We start from the raw sequence: 18,904 nt of genomic DNA, 5'->3' as shown, positions 1-18,904 counted from the left end.
CTATAATTCCCTGGATTATCCCTGCTACCCTTCTTAAACAAAGGGACATTAGCAATTCTCCAGTCCTCCGGGACCTCACCCGTGCTCAAGGATGCTGCAAAGATATCTGTTAAGGCCCCAGCTATTTCGACCCTCGCTTCCCTCAGTAACCTGGGATAGATCCCATCCGGTCCTGGGGACTTGTCCACCTTAATGTCTTTTAGAATACCCAAAACCTCCCCCTTCCGTATGATAACTTGACCGAGAGTATTTAAACATCCATCCCTAGCCTCAACATCCGTCTTGTCCCTCTCCTTTGTGAATACCGATGCAAAGTACTCATTAAGAATCTCACCCATTTACTCTGAGTCCACGCATAAATTCCCTCTTTTGTCTTTAAGTGGGCCAATCCTTTCTCTAGTTACCCTCTTGCTCCTTACATACAAATAAAATGCTTTGGGATTTTCCTTAACCCTGTTTGCCAAAGATATTTCATGACCCCTTTTAGCCCTCTTTATTGCGCGTTTGAGATTCGTCCTACTTTCCTGATATTCCTCCAAAGCTTCATCAGTTTTGAGTTGCCTCGATCCTATGTATGCTTCCTTTTTCACCTTAGCTAGTCTCACAATTTCACCCGTCATCCATGGTTCCCTAATCTTGCCATTTCTTTCATTTTCACAAAATGAACAACAAAATGATCAGTAAGTTTGCAGATGACACAAAGGTTGGTGTAATTGTGGATAATGATGAGGACTTCCAGAGGATACAGCAGGATACAGATCGGTTGGAGACTTGGGTGGAGATGGCAGATGGAGTTTAATCTGACAAATGTGAGGTAATGCATTTTGGAAGGTCTAATAGAGGTGGAAAATATACAGTGAATGGTAGAACCCTCAAGAGTATTGATAGGCAGAGGGATCTGGGTGTACAGGTCCACAGGTCGCTGAAAGTGGCAACGCAGGTGGAGAAGATAGTCAAGAAGGCATACGGCTTGCCTTCATCGGCCGGGGCATTGGGTATAAAAATTGGCAAGTCATGCTGCAGCTGTATAGAACCTTAGTTAGGCCACACTTGGAATATAGTGTTCAATTCTGGTCGTCACACCTCCAGAAGGATGTGGAGGTTTTGGAGAGGGTGAAGAGGAGGTTTACCATGATGTTGCCTGGTGTGGCAGGCAGCAGCTATGAGGAGAGGTTGAATAAACTCGGTTTGTTCTCACTGGAGCGACGGAGGTTGAGGGACGACCTGATCGAAGTCTACAAAATAATGGGGGGCATGGACAGAGTGGATAGTCAGAAGTTTTTTCCCAGGGTGGAAGGGTCAATTACTAGGGGACATAGGTTTAAGGTGCAAGGGGCAAAGTTTAGAGGAGATGTACGAGGCAAGTTTTTTTTACAGAGGGTAGTGGGTGCCTGGAAGTCGCTGCTGGAGGAGGGGGTGGAAGGAGGTCGGATAGGGACGTGTAAGGGGCGTCTTGACAAATACAAGAATAAGATGGGAATAGAGGGATACGGACCCCGGAAGTGTAGAAGATTTTAGTTTAGCTGGACAGCATGTTCGGCGCAGGCTTGGAGGGCCGAAGGGCCTGTTCCTGTGCTGTACTTGTCTTTATTCTTTGTTAACTTCCCACATATTACTACTAATAAATTGAAGCCCATCACATACATAAGCAAAAAACAAACCAATATGTGTGCAATGCTTCAAGCAAAAGTGTATTTATTTATCAAATACGACCTCTTTTTAAAAAGAGAAATAATAAAAAGCGTAATTTTAATTACCTCCACTACTACATCTGAAACTTAAAAATAGAGGGAGGGAGAAAAAGATGCAATTTGTGAGGTACTGAATCACAAGATGTATCTTAAAAGTTGCAAGGAAAAGATTTTTAACTTAATGTTGTTCCTGAGCTTGCAATTGAGTTGAGCACATTATTATATAACAAGTACTTTGCGTTCTGTGATGCATGAATCATTTATACATAATGAGTTTAAACTATGAGCATTCTAATATTTAAAAAATGGCAAAACCATAATGACATTGTTAATTTAGATTAAAATACCACAAAGGATAGCAGCAGTTTGGAGGGGAACAGCAATCAGTTACTTTTGCTGTCAAGTTTTTAAGTTTAATCTTGGTTAAGAAAAGGCACAAGAGAACACGGTTAGATTGAATCTGAGCCCCTTCAGAGGTATTTAGATGTTTGAGCTGACAAAAAATGAAATGGCATTTTTCAACAAAAGACTAAAAAATATTAAATGTGGGTCCTAACCAATGATCTTCAACCTAAAGTTCAAGTATATGCACATCATTTCACTCCTCCCCACCCCCTCCATTTTATTTTGAGGTGGGAAGGTAGAGGGGAAAGAAAATGCAGTATAATATTTTGCAAGGCTCAACAAAACCTCTGCGGAGTACGGAAAGCAAAGAGGAGAAAAAATAATCCGGAATAAATCAACCTTTAAATGCATACTTGAAATAGTCAGAGAAGTGGGCAGCATGGTGGCGCAGTGGTTAGCCCTGCTGTCTCACGGCGCCGAGGTCCCAGGTTCGATCCCGGCTCTGCGTCACTGTCCGTGTGGAGTTTGCACATTCTCCCCGTGTTTGCGTGGGTTTTGCCCCCACAAATGTGCAGGGTAGGTGGATTGACCATGCTAAATTGCCCCTTAATTGGAAAAAATGAATTGGGTACTCTAAATTTATATTAAAAAATAGACAGAGATGCTGTTTTAAATGTAACTTCTGAAGACTGTAAGAAGCTCTGGTTATAGGATAACCTCTTTGAAACATGATTATTAAAAGATATTCCATTTTCAGTAAAACATTTCAATTACATTTATTGATTATCCTATCTCTGTGTGACTAAATTAGTGGTATAGAGGTAAGAAACACCGTCCGCTTGCAGCTGGAATGTTTGCTCTCCTTGCATTTGCTGTGTGGCTTGGTTCATGGAGATTGTTGGAGTTGATGGTTCAGGAACATGTGAAGGTCGACTCCGCTGGACGTGTTGAGCTGCCTCCTGGTTCAAATGAACTGGCGGGCTGGACCCGTGCCCAAGACTAATCGGCTGCGATCTGCCCTGTGCTATCTGTAGTTGCTGAGCTTGATCCTGGAGGTGCTCTATTGCCTCTTTTGTCAATGTGATCACATGCATCTGCTCTGGCTGCCCTGGACATTGCTGGTTTTCCACCATGCCTATGGCCTGGATGTGGTCTGTTTGGCCAGGCTGAGCTACCAGAGTTAAATTCTGCACGTGCTCCCCTTGCTGCGTCAACAGAGCCAAATTCGAAGCCTGGTCTTCGGGGAGACTCTGTGGCCCCTCCGCTGAAATAATGCTGATGCTCTGTCCATGGTTGGGCATGAAACTAATGTTATGAACATCATTTGTCACCACTAGCTGTATCTGTTGTTCACCTGCAGTAGGAAGCTGGTACTGCTGTAGTTGCAAGATGGTCTTCACCTCCTCTGTACCTCCATCACCTGGAACATCAATAATCCCATGAGATTTCCTCTCTTTGCTGTGAATCTTCATATGGGACCTAAGGTTGTCAGCGCGAGTGAATCGTTGATTACACGTTGGACAAACAAAAGGCTTGTTTCCAGTGTGCATGGCATCATGACGCCTTTTTGCACTCGGATCGGCAAAGGATTTTCCACAGATTGTGCAGGTAAAAGGTTTTTCTCCCCTAAAATTAAATAAATATTATACACTAATTTTCAAATGGAAAATTTGAAAAGTAACATTATTTCCTTTTAGGCAGGAATAACAATAAATTCTCAATCAAGTAGCACATGTTCAGACCAGAGGGAAGTATACAATGACCCTCAGGGTCAGTATTAGGGTTCCTTTTGATTTATATATATATTAATATCGGGATTTTCCTGGAAATTCCAGAGCTTAGGGCTTTGGCAGCTGAGGACTTGGCCATCAAAGGTGGAACGCTTAAAATCAGGAATGATCAAGAGGGCAGAATTAGAGCAGGGCAGATATTGGAGTGTAATAGGACTAGAGGAGATTTCAGAGATAGAGAGGAACAAGAAGGTGGAAAGGTTTGAAGCCATGATCGTGATAAGTGGCGGAGCAGGCTTGCAGGGCCAATAGGCCTCCTCCTGCTCCAATCTGCTATGTATCTTTGAGATTAGCGAGCACACGGTGATGCATTAATGTGATTTAATATGAGTTAGGACATGGGCAGCAGAGCTTTGGATGATTTCGAGTTTACAGAGGGTTGAGTGTGGCTGAATGTGAATCGGGTTGGCCAGGAGTGTATTGAAATAGCCAAGTCTAAAGGTAACAAAGCCATGGTTAAAGGATTTTAAGCAGCACATGAGCTGAGGCACGGACAGGATCAGGTGATTCAATAATAATATTCAGAAGTGAATTGGATAAACAGTTGGAATGCAAAACAAATACATGGCTATTGGAAAGAGCAGGGGAGTGGAATTAATTCAACATCTCTTTCAAAGCAGACACAGGTCTATACAATGGACTGAATTGAGTCTTTTTGTTCTGTATAATTCTGCGAGATCTACATGTATTGATAAAACTGAGATAGAAAGCGTGGTAAACAGTGCTTGCGGGATTAAGAAGTTATAAAGGGAAATAGACATATTCATTGAGTGAGTAAAGCGATGGCAAATGGAGTTCGTTGTGGTCCTGTGTGAGTCAACCACTTTGGATCAAAGAAAACCAAATGGTGAGTTACTAGGTACAAGAGAAACTAAGAATTTTTGTAATCTAGATGCACAAAACATTGAAAGCTAGGGCACAGGTACAAAATCTTTTAAAAAGGAATGTTGGACTTAATCTTAAAAGGGCCATCAACCCAGTGGGAGGATGGCACAGTGGTTAGCATTGTTGCCTACGGCGCTGAGAACCCGGGTTCGAATCCCGGCCCTGGGTCACTGTCCGTGTGGAGTTTGCACATTCTCCCCGTGTCTGCGTGGGTTTCGCCCCCACAACCCAAAAAAGATGTGCAGGATAGGTGGATTGGCCACACTAAATTGCCCCTTAATTGGAAAAAATAATTGGGTACGCTAAATTTAAAAAAAAACCCAGTGGGAGGAAGTCATCACTCTACTGTAACCAATCTGTTTAGCACAGGGCTAAATCGCTGGCTTTGAAAGCAGACCAAGCAGGCCAGCAACACGGTTCGATTCCCGTACCAGCCTCCCCGAACAGGCGCCGGAATGTGGCGACCAGGGGCTTTTCACAGTAACTTCATTGAAGCCTACTCGTGACAATAAGGGATTTTCATTTTCATCTTGGTCGGTTCCATCTGGATTACTGGATTGGGCAGCACAACTCCAGAAATGTATTTTGGGTTTGAATTGGGAGCTGTGCAGGTTCACCAGTAATACCAGCGCTAACACGCTTAAATAATGAGGACTGGCACTGAAGCCTAGCTTGCACTCACACAAATAGAAAAGACTTGAGTAGTTTAAATATTAACACAATTTGATAGGGTAGATACTAAGAATCTATGTTTTCAGCTGGGGAAGCAATAACAGGGGACACAATGTGAAATTCTGAGGAAGGCTATTCAAGAGTAAAATCAGGAAGATCTATTCCGCACCAATGGATAATATAAATCTGGTACTCGCTCCACAAAGACCAGGGCGGGATGCAGCGGCATTGTCGCGCCTGATTTAAAATTCAATGGAACTTCGCGAGATGTCACGATCTGGATCTCGACCTCACTGGGCGTGACCCAGAGCAGTATATTTAAATGAGCCTTTATGTTTGCCTGATTTACCTGGCGCCGTTTAGTACTGGTCCACACAAACGTGGACCAGGTGTAACAGTGCCCGGGGGGGGGGGGGGCTCTCTCAGGCCATTAGAGAACGCCAGGTGTTGGGGACAGGGCAGTGTGGTACCCTGGCTCTCCCTCTGGAAACCTGGCTCTTGGGCACTGTCACCCTGGTTCTGCCAGAGTGCCTGGGTGGCACTGATAGGCTGGCAGGGGCACTGCCAGGGTGCCAGGTTGGTAATGGCAGGGATCAAACCTGGGGTGCCTTACCAGATTGAGAAGGGGGGAGGGAGGGGGGAAGAGTTCTCAGGGGCCTCCTCAAGGTTGGGGAGGTGAGGGGGAGTGGTTCAAAAACAGGTGGAGGGGGGTGGCCTGAAGGGGGTGGAGAAAGATTGGGGCATCCTTCTAAACTGGCATCCCTATCTCAACTCACCAGCAGGAAATCACTCTGCAGCCTTGCAGGAGAGAATCTTCCCGAGGCCAAAAAAACATGGCAATCTGCTATTGAACAGTGAGATGTTTCTCTGCCCTGCAGCCGTCAACGAACACCCCGGCAAACGCACCCAATTCTGGACATAGAAATTTTTTGGGTGAATCGCGCCCTGAATGTTTCAACAATCGGGACTTTCAAGATTGAGGTGGTTTTTCGTTAGACATGGGAATCGAGATCTAGGACAGAGAAATGGAGTTCAAGTGCAGACGAGACATGAATGAATTTAATGGTGGAGAGCACTTGAGGGCTGAAGGGCTTCTTTTGCTCCTTATCTCCCAGCCAAAAATAGATTTGTCGTGCATTCGCTAAACTGCTGGTTGTGGGATCTTTCTGCTCACCAATTGGACACCATGTTTCCTTACATTACATTAGTGATTAGGTTTCATGGCTTGCAAAGCAATTTGGAATGTCCCCAGATTGTGAAAGGTGTTTATACAAGAAAATTCTTCCTTTTGTAAATCAAATTTCTCTTCCTCAACAGATCATGTCAGAAACACATCTCCAGTTATGATTAAGTATAGACAATAACGGTTTAAGTATAGATCGTCTATATTATTATTATCAACAACTATATTATTTTATATTCAAATTACCATCAACAATGTTAACATTGTGAAACACAAAACTGTATACCTGTGGATTCTTATGTGGGTTTGCAGGGTATTCTTTGCAGTGAAACATTTACCACAAATCTCACACGTAAATGGTTTCTCACCTGTAAAACCAATGGTAAGTGAGCATTATTGCCATAGTTGGTCCCCATGACTAAACATTTTTCTCTGACTGAAGCTGCCCTGAAATGTTAAGCCCTGTTTAATGCTGAAAGACCTTTGATGCATTTCCAGCATCTACAGTTTGTTTGTGGAATTCCAACCCAACTCTGGTCTTATTGGTCTCAACATTTAAAAAAAAAAATTTTTTCTCACCACAGTGGTGCCAGGACCAGTGTTAGCATCAAGTACATCTGGTTTAGTACATCGTGGTTTGTTGTTCCTTGGTCGCCAAATCCTGAACGACTGCCTTTTTCTCAAATATACATCCGTTTCCTTCCAGGTACTATTGTCTCCTCACCCCCCCGTCCTCAAGAAAACCTCTCACAATAATTTGTCAATTATAAATCCACCTTTGGCCTCAAATATATTTTCCCTCAAAAATATCTTGTTTCCACCTTCCTCAGAGGACCAAACTTCCCAAGTCAAAGTCAGAACTGACATCTAAATTGCCCTGACTATACTGACAGTACTGACTGCTAAATTGCCCTCAGTGTCCAAAAAGGTTAAGTGGGGGTTACTGGGATAGGGTAGATACTCGGGCTTGAGTAGGGTACTCTTTGTAAGGGCCGGTGTAGACTCGATGGGCCGAATAGCCTCCTTCTGTACTGTAAATTCTATGCTGGTTCTATGATCTCCCCTGACTTCAGACATGTTGTGCCATTGCCCCTTGTTCTCCTTGGCCTCCATGAGAATGTTTGATTCTCGGCCACTCCTTCCATCTCCATGCCTGTTGTACTTTTATTGTCCGCATCCATGGGATCAGTTTTGTTTCATTCCACCTATTTTTCCTAACAGAGCGAGCGCATCTTTAGTAATAGTGTGCACTCACATCTCACCCCAATCATCTTCTGAGTACTCCAAGATTCCACTTTGGACCCCCTCTTTTCATTATTCACCTGCCACCTCAGAGAAATTATCCACGGATACATGCTCACTTTCCAAGTACACATTATCAACAACCAGAGCTACCTCTCCGACATCAGCCTGAATTCTGCAACCACCTCTGTCTATATGGCAAGTCATAGATCAGACAACATTTTCTCCAAACTGCGATGAAACAAAAGCCAGCTTACTTTGCCTCCAGACAAAAGCTCTGTCCCATTTCACCTAACTCAGTCCACATACTTGTCCAGGTGGGAGACGGTACATAATCCTACTTTTTTGAGTAAGTTTCAAACTTCATTCCTATTCATCACTGGTTTCTCCCATGTTCACATTTTATCTAAAAATGCTTTACTGTGCCATCCATCTTTCAATGTGCAAATTACCTGTATGTGTTCTCAGATGTTTCTTCAGCTGAGCAGCATCCATGAATTTACGATGACAGTGCACACATTCGGGCATAGATTGACCTAGCAAAATATAGAATAGAATCATTGCAGGTGTACAGCAGAGAAAGAGGCCACTTGGCTCACTATGTCTGCCTGGCTCAAAGCTGGTTCGTGATGCAGAGTGAGACCAACAGCGTGGGTTCAATTCCCATACTGGCTGAGGGCTTTTCAACCTTGCCCCTCGCCTGAGGTGTGGTGACCCTCAGGTTAAATCACCACCAGTCAGCTCTCCCCCCTCAAAGGGGAAAGCAGCCAATGGTCATCTGGGATATGGAGACTTTACTTACTTTTTCTTTACTTTTCAGCATTTGTTCCGAAGCCTTCCAGGTTACCGCACAAGGTGCATATTCTTTTAAATATGTTGAGGGTTTCAATCTCTTTCAGGCAATGAGTTTTAGACTCTTACTACCCCCTGGCTGAAAAATCTTTCCTCACTCCCCTCTAACCTTTCTGCAATTCACTTCAAATCTATGTCCCCGGTTACTGACCTCTCTACTAAGATAAATAGGTCCTTCCCATCTACTCTATCCAGGCCGCTCACAATTCTGCACATCACAATAAAATCTCCCCTCGGCTTTTTCTGTTCCAAGGAGAACAGCCCCAGCCTATCCAATCTTTCCTCAGAGCTGCATTTTTACAGTCCTGGCAACATCTTTATAAATCTCCTCAGTACCAGCTCTAATTTAATTACATCCTTTCTGGGGTGACCAGAACTGCACACAGTACTCAAGTTGTGGCCTAACTAATGATTTATACAGTTCCAGCATAATCTCCCAGTTCTTATATTCTAATCAATGAAAAGACCTCATAAGCCTCCTTATCCACTTTGTTGACCTTTCCCGCTACCCTCAGGAATCTAGGGACATAACATGGATGGGGGATTCAGGGGGTGGCAAAGGGCGGGCATCAGCAAATTGAGGGACCTGTTTATTGGCGGGAGGTTTGCGGGCCTGGGGGAACTGGATGATAAATTTGGCTTTCCCCAAGGGAACATGTTTAGATACCTGCAGGTAAAGGCGTTTGCTGGCGACAGGTAGAGGGATTCCCTTTGCTGCCCTCGCAGGGGACGATGGACAGAGTGCTTTCGGGGGTGTGGGTAGGAGAGGGGAAGGTGTCTGACATCTATAAGGTAATGCAGGAGGTGGAGGAGTCGTCAGTGGAGGAGCTGAAGGCTAAATGGGAGGAGGAACTCGGGGAGCAGATAGTGGACGGGACTTGGGCGAAGGCCTTGGAGAGAGTCAACTCTTCCTCCTCATGTGCGAGGCTTAGTCTCATCCAATTTAAGGTGCTGCACCGGGCCCACATGTCCGGGACTAGGATGAGTAGGTTCTTTGGGGGTGAGGACAGGTGCACCAGATGTTCGGGGAGTCCAGCGAATCATGCCCATATGTTCTGGGCATGCCCGGCACTGGAAGAATTCTGGAAGGGGGTGGCGGGGATGGTGACGAGGGTGGTTGGATCCAGGGTCAAACCAGGATGGGGACTCGCGATTTTTGGAGTTGCGGTAGAGCCGGGAGTGCAGGAGGCGAAAGAGGCCGGTGTCCTGGCCTTTGTGTCCCTAGTAGCCCGTCGAAGGATTCTGTTACAATGGAAGGAGGCAAGGCCCCCAAGCGTGGAGACCTGGATCAGTGACATGGCGGGATTTATAAAATTGGAAAAGGTCAAATTTGCCCTGAGAGGATCAATACAAGGGTTCTATAAACGATGGCAGCCTTTTCTGGACTTCCTGGCTCAGAGATAGGTAACTTGGCCAATAGCAGCAGCAACCCGGGGGGGGGGGGGGGGGGGGGGGGGTGCGCGCATTATTGTAGTGTTTATTCTGTAACTTTATAGTGTGTTAATTTGCGTTGTTGTTAAAATGCTGGGTTGTTCATGGGGATGGGGTGAATGCATATGATTGTTAATATTATTGTTATTTTTGGTATTTTACTAAGGTGCGTCAATGTTGTATAAAATCAAAATTTTTCAATAAAAATTATTTTAAAAAAAAGGAATCTAGGGACATTCACTCCAAGTTCCCTAACTTTCTCTCCACCTCTCATTATCCTCCTATTTATTGTATAATTCTTTGCCTTATTTGACCTTCCCAAATGCATCACCTCACATTTCTCCCATAATATATTTTGGGGAAAAATGTAACATTATAACATCAATACATCTTGTGAAACTATATATATCTGTGTATATGATTGTTTTTGAGGTCCAGATGAAAATATTCAAATAATAAATAAATTTAGAGTACCCAATTATCTTTTTTTCCAATTAAGGGGTAATTTAGCGTGGCCAATGCACCTTACCTGCATATCTTTGGGTTGTGGGGGTGAAACCCATGCAGAGACGGGAAGAATGTGTAAACTCCACACGGACAGTGACCGAGGGCCGGGAATCAAACCCGGGTCCTCAGCGCCTTAGTCCCAGTGCTAACCATGCGCCACGTGCCACTCAGCTGAAAATAATTTCATCGTTTGTCACATTGAGTACATAAAAAGGGTCAGGTAGAAATGAATGCAGACACTGCCACCTTATGAATGCCAGTGAAATTATATCAAATAATTCCCTGAGGGTATATGTGCACGAATCATTGAAGGCGGCAGGGCAAGTTGAGATAGCGGTTAATAAGGCATACAGGATACTGGGCTATATAAATAAAGGTACAGAGTACAAAAGTAAGGAAGTAATAGTGAATTTTAGTAGAACACGCGTTTGGCCTCAACTGCAATATTGTGCACAAAAGATTCACGAAAATTGTTCTTGGGACAAAGGACTTCAGTTACGTGGATATATTGGAGAAGGTGGGGTTATTCGCCTTAAAGAGAAGGTTGAAAGAAGATTTCTGGAATACAAAAACACAAGAGGTCTGCACAGATTATATAGGGAGAAACTGTTCATGTTGGTGGAAGAATCTGTTAATTGTATAAATTATGGTTAAGTATTTCCAGGTGGAAGGCATTCATTAGATGATGACTTGAAACATCAAAGAGACACTTACTGGCAGTGGTGGTTGTAGAGGTAAGAGTTATATGGCATGGTGGCACAGTGGTTAGCACTGCTGACTCACAGCACCATGGACCCAGGCTCAATTCTGGCCTTGGGTAACTGTGGAGTTTGGGGGGGAGGAGGTGCGCAGATTCAACTGTGGCTCTTAGGAGGGATGATGTGGAGATGCCGGTTTCAAGAGGGAGTTGGATAATTACCTGAAGAGAAAAGCTTTGCAGGACTGCAGGGAAAAGGCAGAGAGAAGGAACTAGTTGAGTTGCTGTTGCAGAAAGCTAGCACAGACATGGCAGGCCAAAAGGCTTCCTTCTATTCTCCAACTGCTCCATGATGCTGTGAAATAACTTGCTTTACTAAACTTTAATGAATGTATGAACTCAAATGGTTAAAGTATTCAGAATTATTGATTGACCAACAGTAATTTCTACCCAATAATGAGCATCTTATCAAGGGTTGTAAAATGCATAAAGCAACCATTTGTGTTGCAGACATTGTAAATCTGACACTGGAGTGTACTGAAATTGGATGCACAAGTCCTTTCACAAATGAGCATTTCTCATGGCTCCAATATGGCCATTTCTAACAAGCATTTATGGTTTATTTACAACACAGCTGCTGAGATGTCTGTAATATCCTCAGGCCTTCTGCTGAAACCTGGCGTTGACACAGCTCAGGAACCAGCACACAGATGTGAGATAGCCAGGAAATCAGAAGAATTTTTCTTAATTACATTATAATTTCATATTATGATGTGGGGAATGGCAAAAATAAGGAAAACTAACTTGTAAAATAAGCAAAACAACCAACATAAGAATACTGCAGTATAGAATAATAAGAGAGCTGAAAGGAAGCTAATGTTGAACCTAAAACAAAAACAGAAAATACTGGACAATCTCAGCAGGTCTGACAGCATCTGCAGAGAGAGAAGGGAGCTAACGTTTTGAGTCTGGGTGACCATTTGTCAAAGATTGAGAGAACTGGAAATAGGGTCAGATTTATACTGTGGTGGGGATGGGGGGGGGGGGGGGGGTTGTGGGGCCGGATAGGGGGCCAGCGATAGGTGAAGGTAGACAAAGATGTTGAGGACAGAAGACAATACTGTATGAATGTAAATACGGGTGATTAACGCTAAGAAGGGTGCTGATAGTGAGACATTAAAAGATTACAATGTGTGAATGGCAGAACAAAGTTATGGAGTGTGTCAAAGGGCAAGAACTGGGAACAGATGGTCCAAGTGGAGTGGGAGAGGGGGGAAACATGTTGAGGGGTAAACAGATCAATGGAAGAAAGGAAAATAAAAATAAATTGATACAGATAAAAATGGGTGAAGGTGGAGGAGAGTTCACAGTCTAAAGTTGTTGAACTCGATGTTAAGTCCGAAGACTATAACATGCGTAATTGGAAGATGAGGTGTTGTTCTTCCAGCCTGCGCTGTTACGGTTAGACAGCACGGTAACACAGTGGTTAATACTGTTGCCTCACAGCTCCAGGGTCCCAGGTTCAATTCCCGGCTTGGGCCACTGTCTGTGCAGAGTTTGCACCTTCTCCCTGAGTCTGCGTGGGTTTCCTCCGGGTGCTCCGGTTTCCTCCCACAAGTCCCGAAAGACGTGCTGTTGGGTAATTTGGACATTCTGAATTCTCCCTCTGTACCTGACAGACGCCGGAGTGTGGCGACTCGGGGTTTTTCACAGTAACTTCATTGCAGTGTTAATGTGAGCCTACTTGTGACAATAAAGATTATTAAAAGATTATTACTGTTTCTCCAGTTTGCCCAGTTAATGTTGAACCAACAAGGCTCACGGCATGATTCCCTTCTGAAGAATAATGAGGGATCAAACTTAGTTAATCAATTACAAGGAGAATCCTCACCTTTATTTCAAAACCTTCCATGGCCTTGTCATTCCCTATTTCTGCAACCTCCTCCAGTCTTTGAAGCCCTCTGAGACCTCTGTACTCCTCCAATTCTAGCCTCTTGCACATGTCCTGTTTTCATCACCCCACCACCACCTTCAGCCAGCTCGGCTTAAATTCTGAATTCCCTCCCATAATCCTTCTCTCCTCTACTCTCTTTTAAAATGCACCTTAAAGTCTACCTCTTGTCCAAGCTTTTGATATCTACCATAATAGCTCTATCTTCCTCCTTTTTCTTTGAATTTTGTTTGATAAAGTTCCAGTGCCTTAAGGAACTTTTACAACACTTGGGTTTATATAGCGCCTTTCATAATCTCCGGACATCCCACATCGTGTTCCAATGAATTAATACTTTTTTAAAAAAAAAGTGTGGTGCAGGAAAGTGTGGTCGTTGCTTGCACACAGTAAACTCCCTCACACAGCAATGTGATAATAACCAGCCTGAGGGATAAATACAGGCAATGACACCCGGGATAACACAGGTTTTCTTCAAAATACTGAATCCGTGGATTATTTTATGTCCACATGAAAGGGCAGATGAGGTCACGGATTAATGTCTCAACTGCATTGCTCACCTGACTGTGCTACGCTCTCTCGCTCCGTGCTACACCAGAGCATCATTCTAGATTTTGGTACTCAAGCCGCTGGGGTGGGACCTGAACATTTGACCTCCTGACTCAAAGGTGGGAATGCTACCTACGGAGCCTCAGCTGACACCGTATATATACTATGTTAAAGGCACTACATAAATACAAGTTGTTGCTGTCGGGAAGAAAACACTTGGGGATACTCCCAATGGGGTTATCCAGTTCAGAGGTGATCAAAACCAAAGAGCAACATTTCAGCCATTTATAGCAGCTACATTATGACATTTATGATAAACAACAAATCCCAGCGCACTCTTGTTTTGGAATTCTAACCAGCTGGGGAACATGGTACATGTGGCAGACTGATACTTAAAACAAATGTACAATACATCATACCTGTATGGACTCTGTAATGGCTCTTCAACTGTCTCCTCTGAGTAAAAAACTTTCCACACTGGTCACAGTTAAAAGCTTTCTTTCCTTTAAATAAAAAAATCATTTTTAGTGGCGCTTTTCTGGAGATATATATACGTAACACTGCCATTTGAATAGATGAATGAAAACAGGAATAGTATAAATTAAAAGGTGCTGAATGGAGGGCAGTGTTTGTTCCACACTGATGTCTGCCTAATGTTGATAATCGCTTCAATTTGCCAAGGCTCGTGTCAGGAAACGTGTCTGACTTCATAGCACCACAGATTTCTGCTATTTTTGAACATGGTTAAACATTTGGCATGCAAGAATCTTGTGAAAATATCTCTCAACAAACATTTTCTCAAACACGGACAGTAACTATGGCTGCTGCTTGTGTCAAGGCTGAAATTACAGTCCACCTATTATTGACATGGTGGGTAGATTTAGTGCCTTCTCCGATTATAAGGTTAAATTTACAAAGTCAGAAGACATCTGGTGGGGAAGTTGAGGAGTAGACAACCTCTCCTTGCCAATTTCCACTTTAGGCGATCCCCTCTGGGGTTTATGTATTTGCGTGTTGCAGTAACCCCCTCTTTCAAACAATTATATGGGTCAATTTCCTTCATCTGATTCCATTTATTAGGTGGGATTTGACTCATTGGTCTCCTGGGTAGGGTTGCTTTGGTTAAGATGAATGTGTTTCCTAGATTGCTGTATCCTTTGCAGGTGTTGCCAATTTTGTTGTCTGCAAGAGTTGTAAAAAGAGTTTATTGGAACGGTTAGTTTGTTTATTTGGATAAGAACAAGCTTCGTCTAAAGTTCACCAAGTTGGAGCTCCCAGCCTCGAAGGGGCGTCCGAATATTAGATTGTACCAGCTAAGCTCTCATCTTAGGTTTATAAGGAATTGGGTTAGGAAGGACCCTATTTCCATTTGGCTCGATATTGATGTAGACCTGTCAGTTTAGCCTTTGTAGGTCTTGTCATTTTGTGGGGATTTTAGGTCAAGTTCTGTTAGATATGAAAATCCTATTATTATTAATACTCTTAGAGCATAGAGAATGGTCCACAAATTAGAAGGGAGATCTAAACTGACTTCTGCTCTTTCTCCTATCCAGGGCAGCCCGGTCTTCCCACCAGGTCTTATGGACCATGGATCCGATGCTTGGAAAGATAGAGGCATTTGTAGGCTGGAAGATATAATCAGTGATGCTTCCTTGCCATCCTTTGAGCAGCTATGCCAACAATTTGACATTCTGAGACACTCCTTTTTAATATCTGCAACTCACAGTCTTTATCCTGAATAAGATAACCCTGTGTCTTAACTCCTCTATTTCCCTTTGGAAAAATCTGATTTCTTGAGAACCTCAACAGTTAATTAGCAAGGTTTATGATATCTTGTGTTTTGGATCCTGTGTCCTGTATTGGGTACTTTGCAGTCTTGGGAAAAACACTTAATATAGAATTACAGAATTTACAGTACAGAAGGAGACCATTCGGCACATCGAGTCTGCACCGGCCCTTGGAAAGAGCACCCTACCCACACCTCCACCCTATCCCCGTAACCCAGTAAATGCACCTTATCTTTTTGGACACTTAGGGCAACTTATCATGGTCAATCCACCTAACCTGCACATCTTTGTACTGTGGCAGGAAACCGGAGCACCCGGAGGAAACCCACATAGGGGGAACATGCAGACTCCACACAGAAAGTGACTCAATCTGGGTATCGAACCTGGGACGCTGGATCAATTAAGTCATCGACTGACACCTACCAGCTGGGGCTGGTTTAGCACAGGGCTAAATCGATGGCTTTGAAAGCAGACCAAGGCAGGCCAGCAGCACGGTTCAATTCCCGTAGCAGCCTGCTTTGAAGGCAGGCCAAGTAACTTCATTTGAAGCCTACTTGTGACAATAAGCGATTTTCATTTTTATTCATTCATCAAATAATTACAGCACAGAAGGAGGCCATTCGACCCATCTTGCCAAGCAAGCCCGAGGACACCCAGGTGCCCTTTCTAATTCCACCTCCCTGCACCCGATCCATAGCCCGTCAGCTTACAGCACTTAAGGGGCAGATCCAGGTACTTTTTAAAAGAGTTTAGGGTCTCTGCCTCCACCACTAACTTGGGTAGTGAATTCCAGACTCCCACTACCCTCTGCGTATAAAAGTTGTTCCTCATGCCCCCTCTACACCTTCTGCCACTTATCTTGAATCTATGTCCCCTGGTTCTGGAATTCTCCACCAAGGAGAATTTTACCCTGTCCACTATATCTCTTCCCTCATAGTTTTGTTCACCTCAATTAAGTCACCCCTCAGCATTCATTGTTCCAAGGAAAATAACCCTAACTCTCCAATCTCTACTCGTAGCTACACTTTTCTAGCCCTGGCCACATTCTTGTAAACCTCCTCTGCATTCTCTCCAGAGCAATAACCTCCTTCCTGTAATATGGTGACCAGAACTGCACACAATACTCCAGTTGTGGCCTCACCAGTGTTTTATACAATTCCAACATTCTATCCTTACTTTTACATTCTGCCAATGAAGGAGAGAATTCCATATGCTTTAACAACCTTGTCTACTAATGGATGGGGAGGGGGCAGCATGGAAACGGATGGAGATGGCGTTGTGTGGAGGCACGAGCCTGAAGGCACTGGTAACAGCGCCGTTGCCGCTCCCTCCAACGAGGTACACTACGAGCCCGGTGGTGGCGGCTACCCTCAAGATTTGGGGCAGTGGAGGCGACACAGGGGGGAAGTGGGGGGCTCGGTGGAGGCTCCGCTGCGGGGGAACCACCGGTTTGTCCCAGGGAACATTGATGGCGGGTTCCTGGGGTGGCACAGGGCGGGCATTAGGAAGTTGGGAGACCTGTTCATTGATGGGAGGTTTGCGAGCCTGGGTGAGCTGGAGGAGAAGTTTGAGCTCCCCCCGGGGAATATGTTCAGGTACCTTCGGGTCAAGGCGTTTGCTAGGCGGCAGGTGGAGGGGTTCCCTTTGCTGACCCCGCGGGGGGTAAGGGATAGGGTGCTTTCCGGGGTGTGGGTCGGGGATGGGAAGGTGTCTGACATCTACCAGGTGATGCAGGAGGTGGAGGAGGCGTCGGTAGAGGAGTTGAAGGCTAAGTGAGAAGTGGAGCTGGGGGAGCAGATTGAGGAGGGGACATGGGTGGACGCCCTGGAGAGGGTGAACTCCTCCTCTTCATGTACGAGGCTTAGCTTCATCCAGTTCAAGGTACTGCATAGGGCTCATATGTCCGGGACGAGGATGAGCAGGTTTTTTGGGGGTGAGGACAGGTGCATTAGGTGTTCGGGGAGCCCAGCGAACCATGCCCATATGTTTTGGGCATGCCCGGCACTGGGGGAATTCTGGCAGGGGGCGGCGAGGACGGTGTCGAGGGTGGTAGGGTCCAGGGTCAAGCCAGGCTGGGGACTCGCGATATTTGGGGTTGGGGGTGGAGCCGGGAGTGCAGGAGGCGAAAGAGGCCGATGTTTTGGCCTTTGCGTCCCTCGTAGCCCGGCGGAGGATCTTGTTGCAATGGAAAGATGCGAGACCCCCAAGCGTGGAGACCTGGATCAATGACATGGCGGGATTCATTAAGCTGGAGAAGGTCAAATTCGTCCTGAGGGGGTCGGTACAGGGGTTCTTTAGGTGGTGGCAGCCTTTCCTCGACTTTCTGGCTCAACGATAGGGAACTAGGTCAGCAACAGCAGCAACCCGGGGTGGGGGGGGGGGGGGGGGGGGGGGGGGTTTCAGGGGGGCATTGTTTATGTTAATTTAATTTATTTTGAATTTATTTTGTTGTTTATTGGGTTTGGGGGGGGGGGGGGGGGTTCGTTATATGTGTTGTTACGGGTCCGGGGGGTGTTTATTATTGTTATTATTATTGTTCTGTTGTTATACATTTTTCAAAAATTTCAATAAAAATTATTTAAAAAAAAAACAACCTTGTCTACTTGGACTGCTGCCTTTAGGGACCTGTGCACACCAAGATCTCTCACTTCAGCTTCCCCTCTTAGTATATTGCAATTTATTGTGTACTCCCTATAACTGTTTGACCTCCATAAATGCATGACCTCAGACTTCTCTGTGTTAAATTCCATCTGCCACTTTACTACCCACTCCACCAACCCATCTATATTATTTTGGAAATTATAGCTATCCTCTACTGCCTACCACACGCCAAGTCAGACCTTGTTCTAGATTTAAACTTTGTCGCAACTTTACTGAGCAATGAATTAATTAAATTATAATACAACCACACAATACAAATTCCATTAGCACTTTGATATAATTATCAGAATTCAAAGATTTTCATAACTGCCACCATATTCAAAAATGACTAGAACCAAACACTATATATATCCAAAATGTGCATTTGCCCCTCTTGTAAACCTGGTGGGTGTAGATTGTAGAGAGAAACTCTTTTGAACACATATACCACTTCAGCCATGTCAGTACCAGTGGATTTTTAAACCATAGGCATTGGCTGAATTCTCTGCAGCCCGACGCCAAAATCGTGGTCGGCGCGGGGGCGGTGAATCCATTTTCCCGCAAGGAATCGGGACCGGCGCCAGTTCCCCGACTTCACTTTTGTTCATACATGCAATGTATGAGCTTGAATAAACCACACCTGCCTACTCATAACAATGATCAAATTCTGACATAAAATCATAAA

At 44.6% G+C, this 18,904-nt stretch overlaps 1 protein-coding gene across 5 annotated transcripts in view; it reads right to left on the bottom strand.

Annotated features, from left to right (window-relative positions):
• Positions 1-1,670: 1,670 nt before the first annotated feature.
• zbtb24 (zinc finger and BTB domain containing 24) overlaps positions 1,671-18,904 on the bottom strand; it is a 35,242-nt gene continuing 18,008 nt past the window's right edge. For all 5 annotated transcript variants that reach the window (XM_038799190.1, XM_038799194.1, XM_038799193.1 and 2 more), the window contains 4 exons: positions 14,212-14,295; positions 8,261-8,344; positions 6,853-6,934; positions 1,671-3,662 (listed from right to left, as the gene is read on the bottom strand). In XM_038799190.1, the coding sequence (XP_038655118.1) occupies positions 2,825-3,662; positions 6,853-6,934; positions 8,261-8,344; positions 14,212-14,295 (1,088 nt within the window). In that variant the 3' untranslated portion in view covers positions 1,671-2,824. The remainder of the gene's footprint in view (positions 3,663-6,852; positions 6,935-8,260; positions 8,345-14,211; positions 14,296-18,904) is intronic.

Source organism: Scyliorhinus canicula, chromosome 6, assembly GCF_902713615.1.
Source record: "Scyliorhinus canicula chromosome 6, sScyCan1.1, whole genome shotgun sequence".
NCBI classification, from domain to species: domain Eukaryota; kingdom Metazoa; phylum Chordata; class Chondrichthyes; order Carcharhiniformes; family Scyliorhinidae; genus Scyliorhinus; species Scyliorhinus canicula.
Note: the sequence above shows the minus strand (reverse complement) of the source record. Positions and strands in the feature narration are given on the sequence as shown.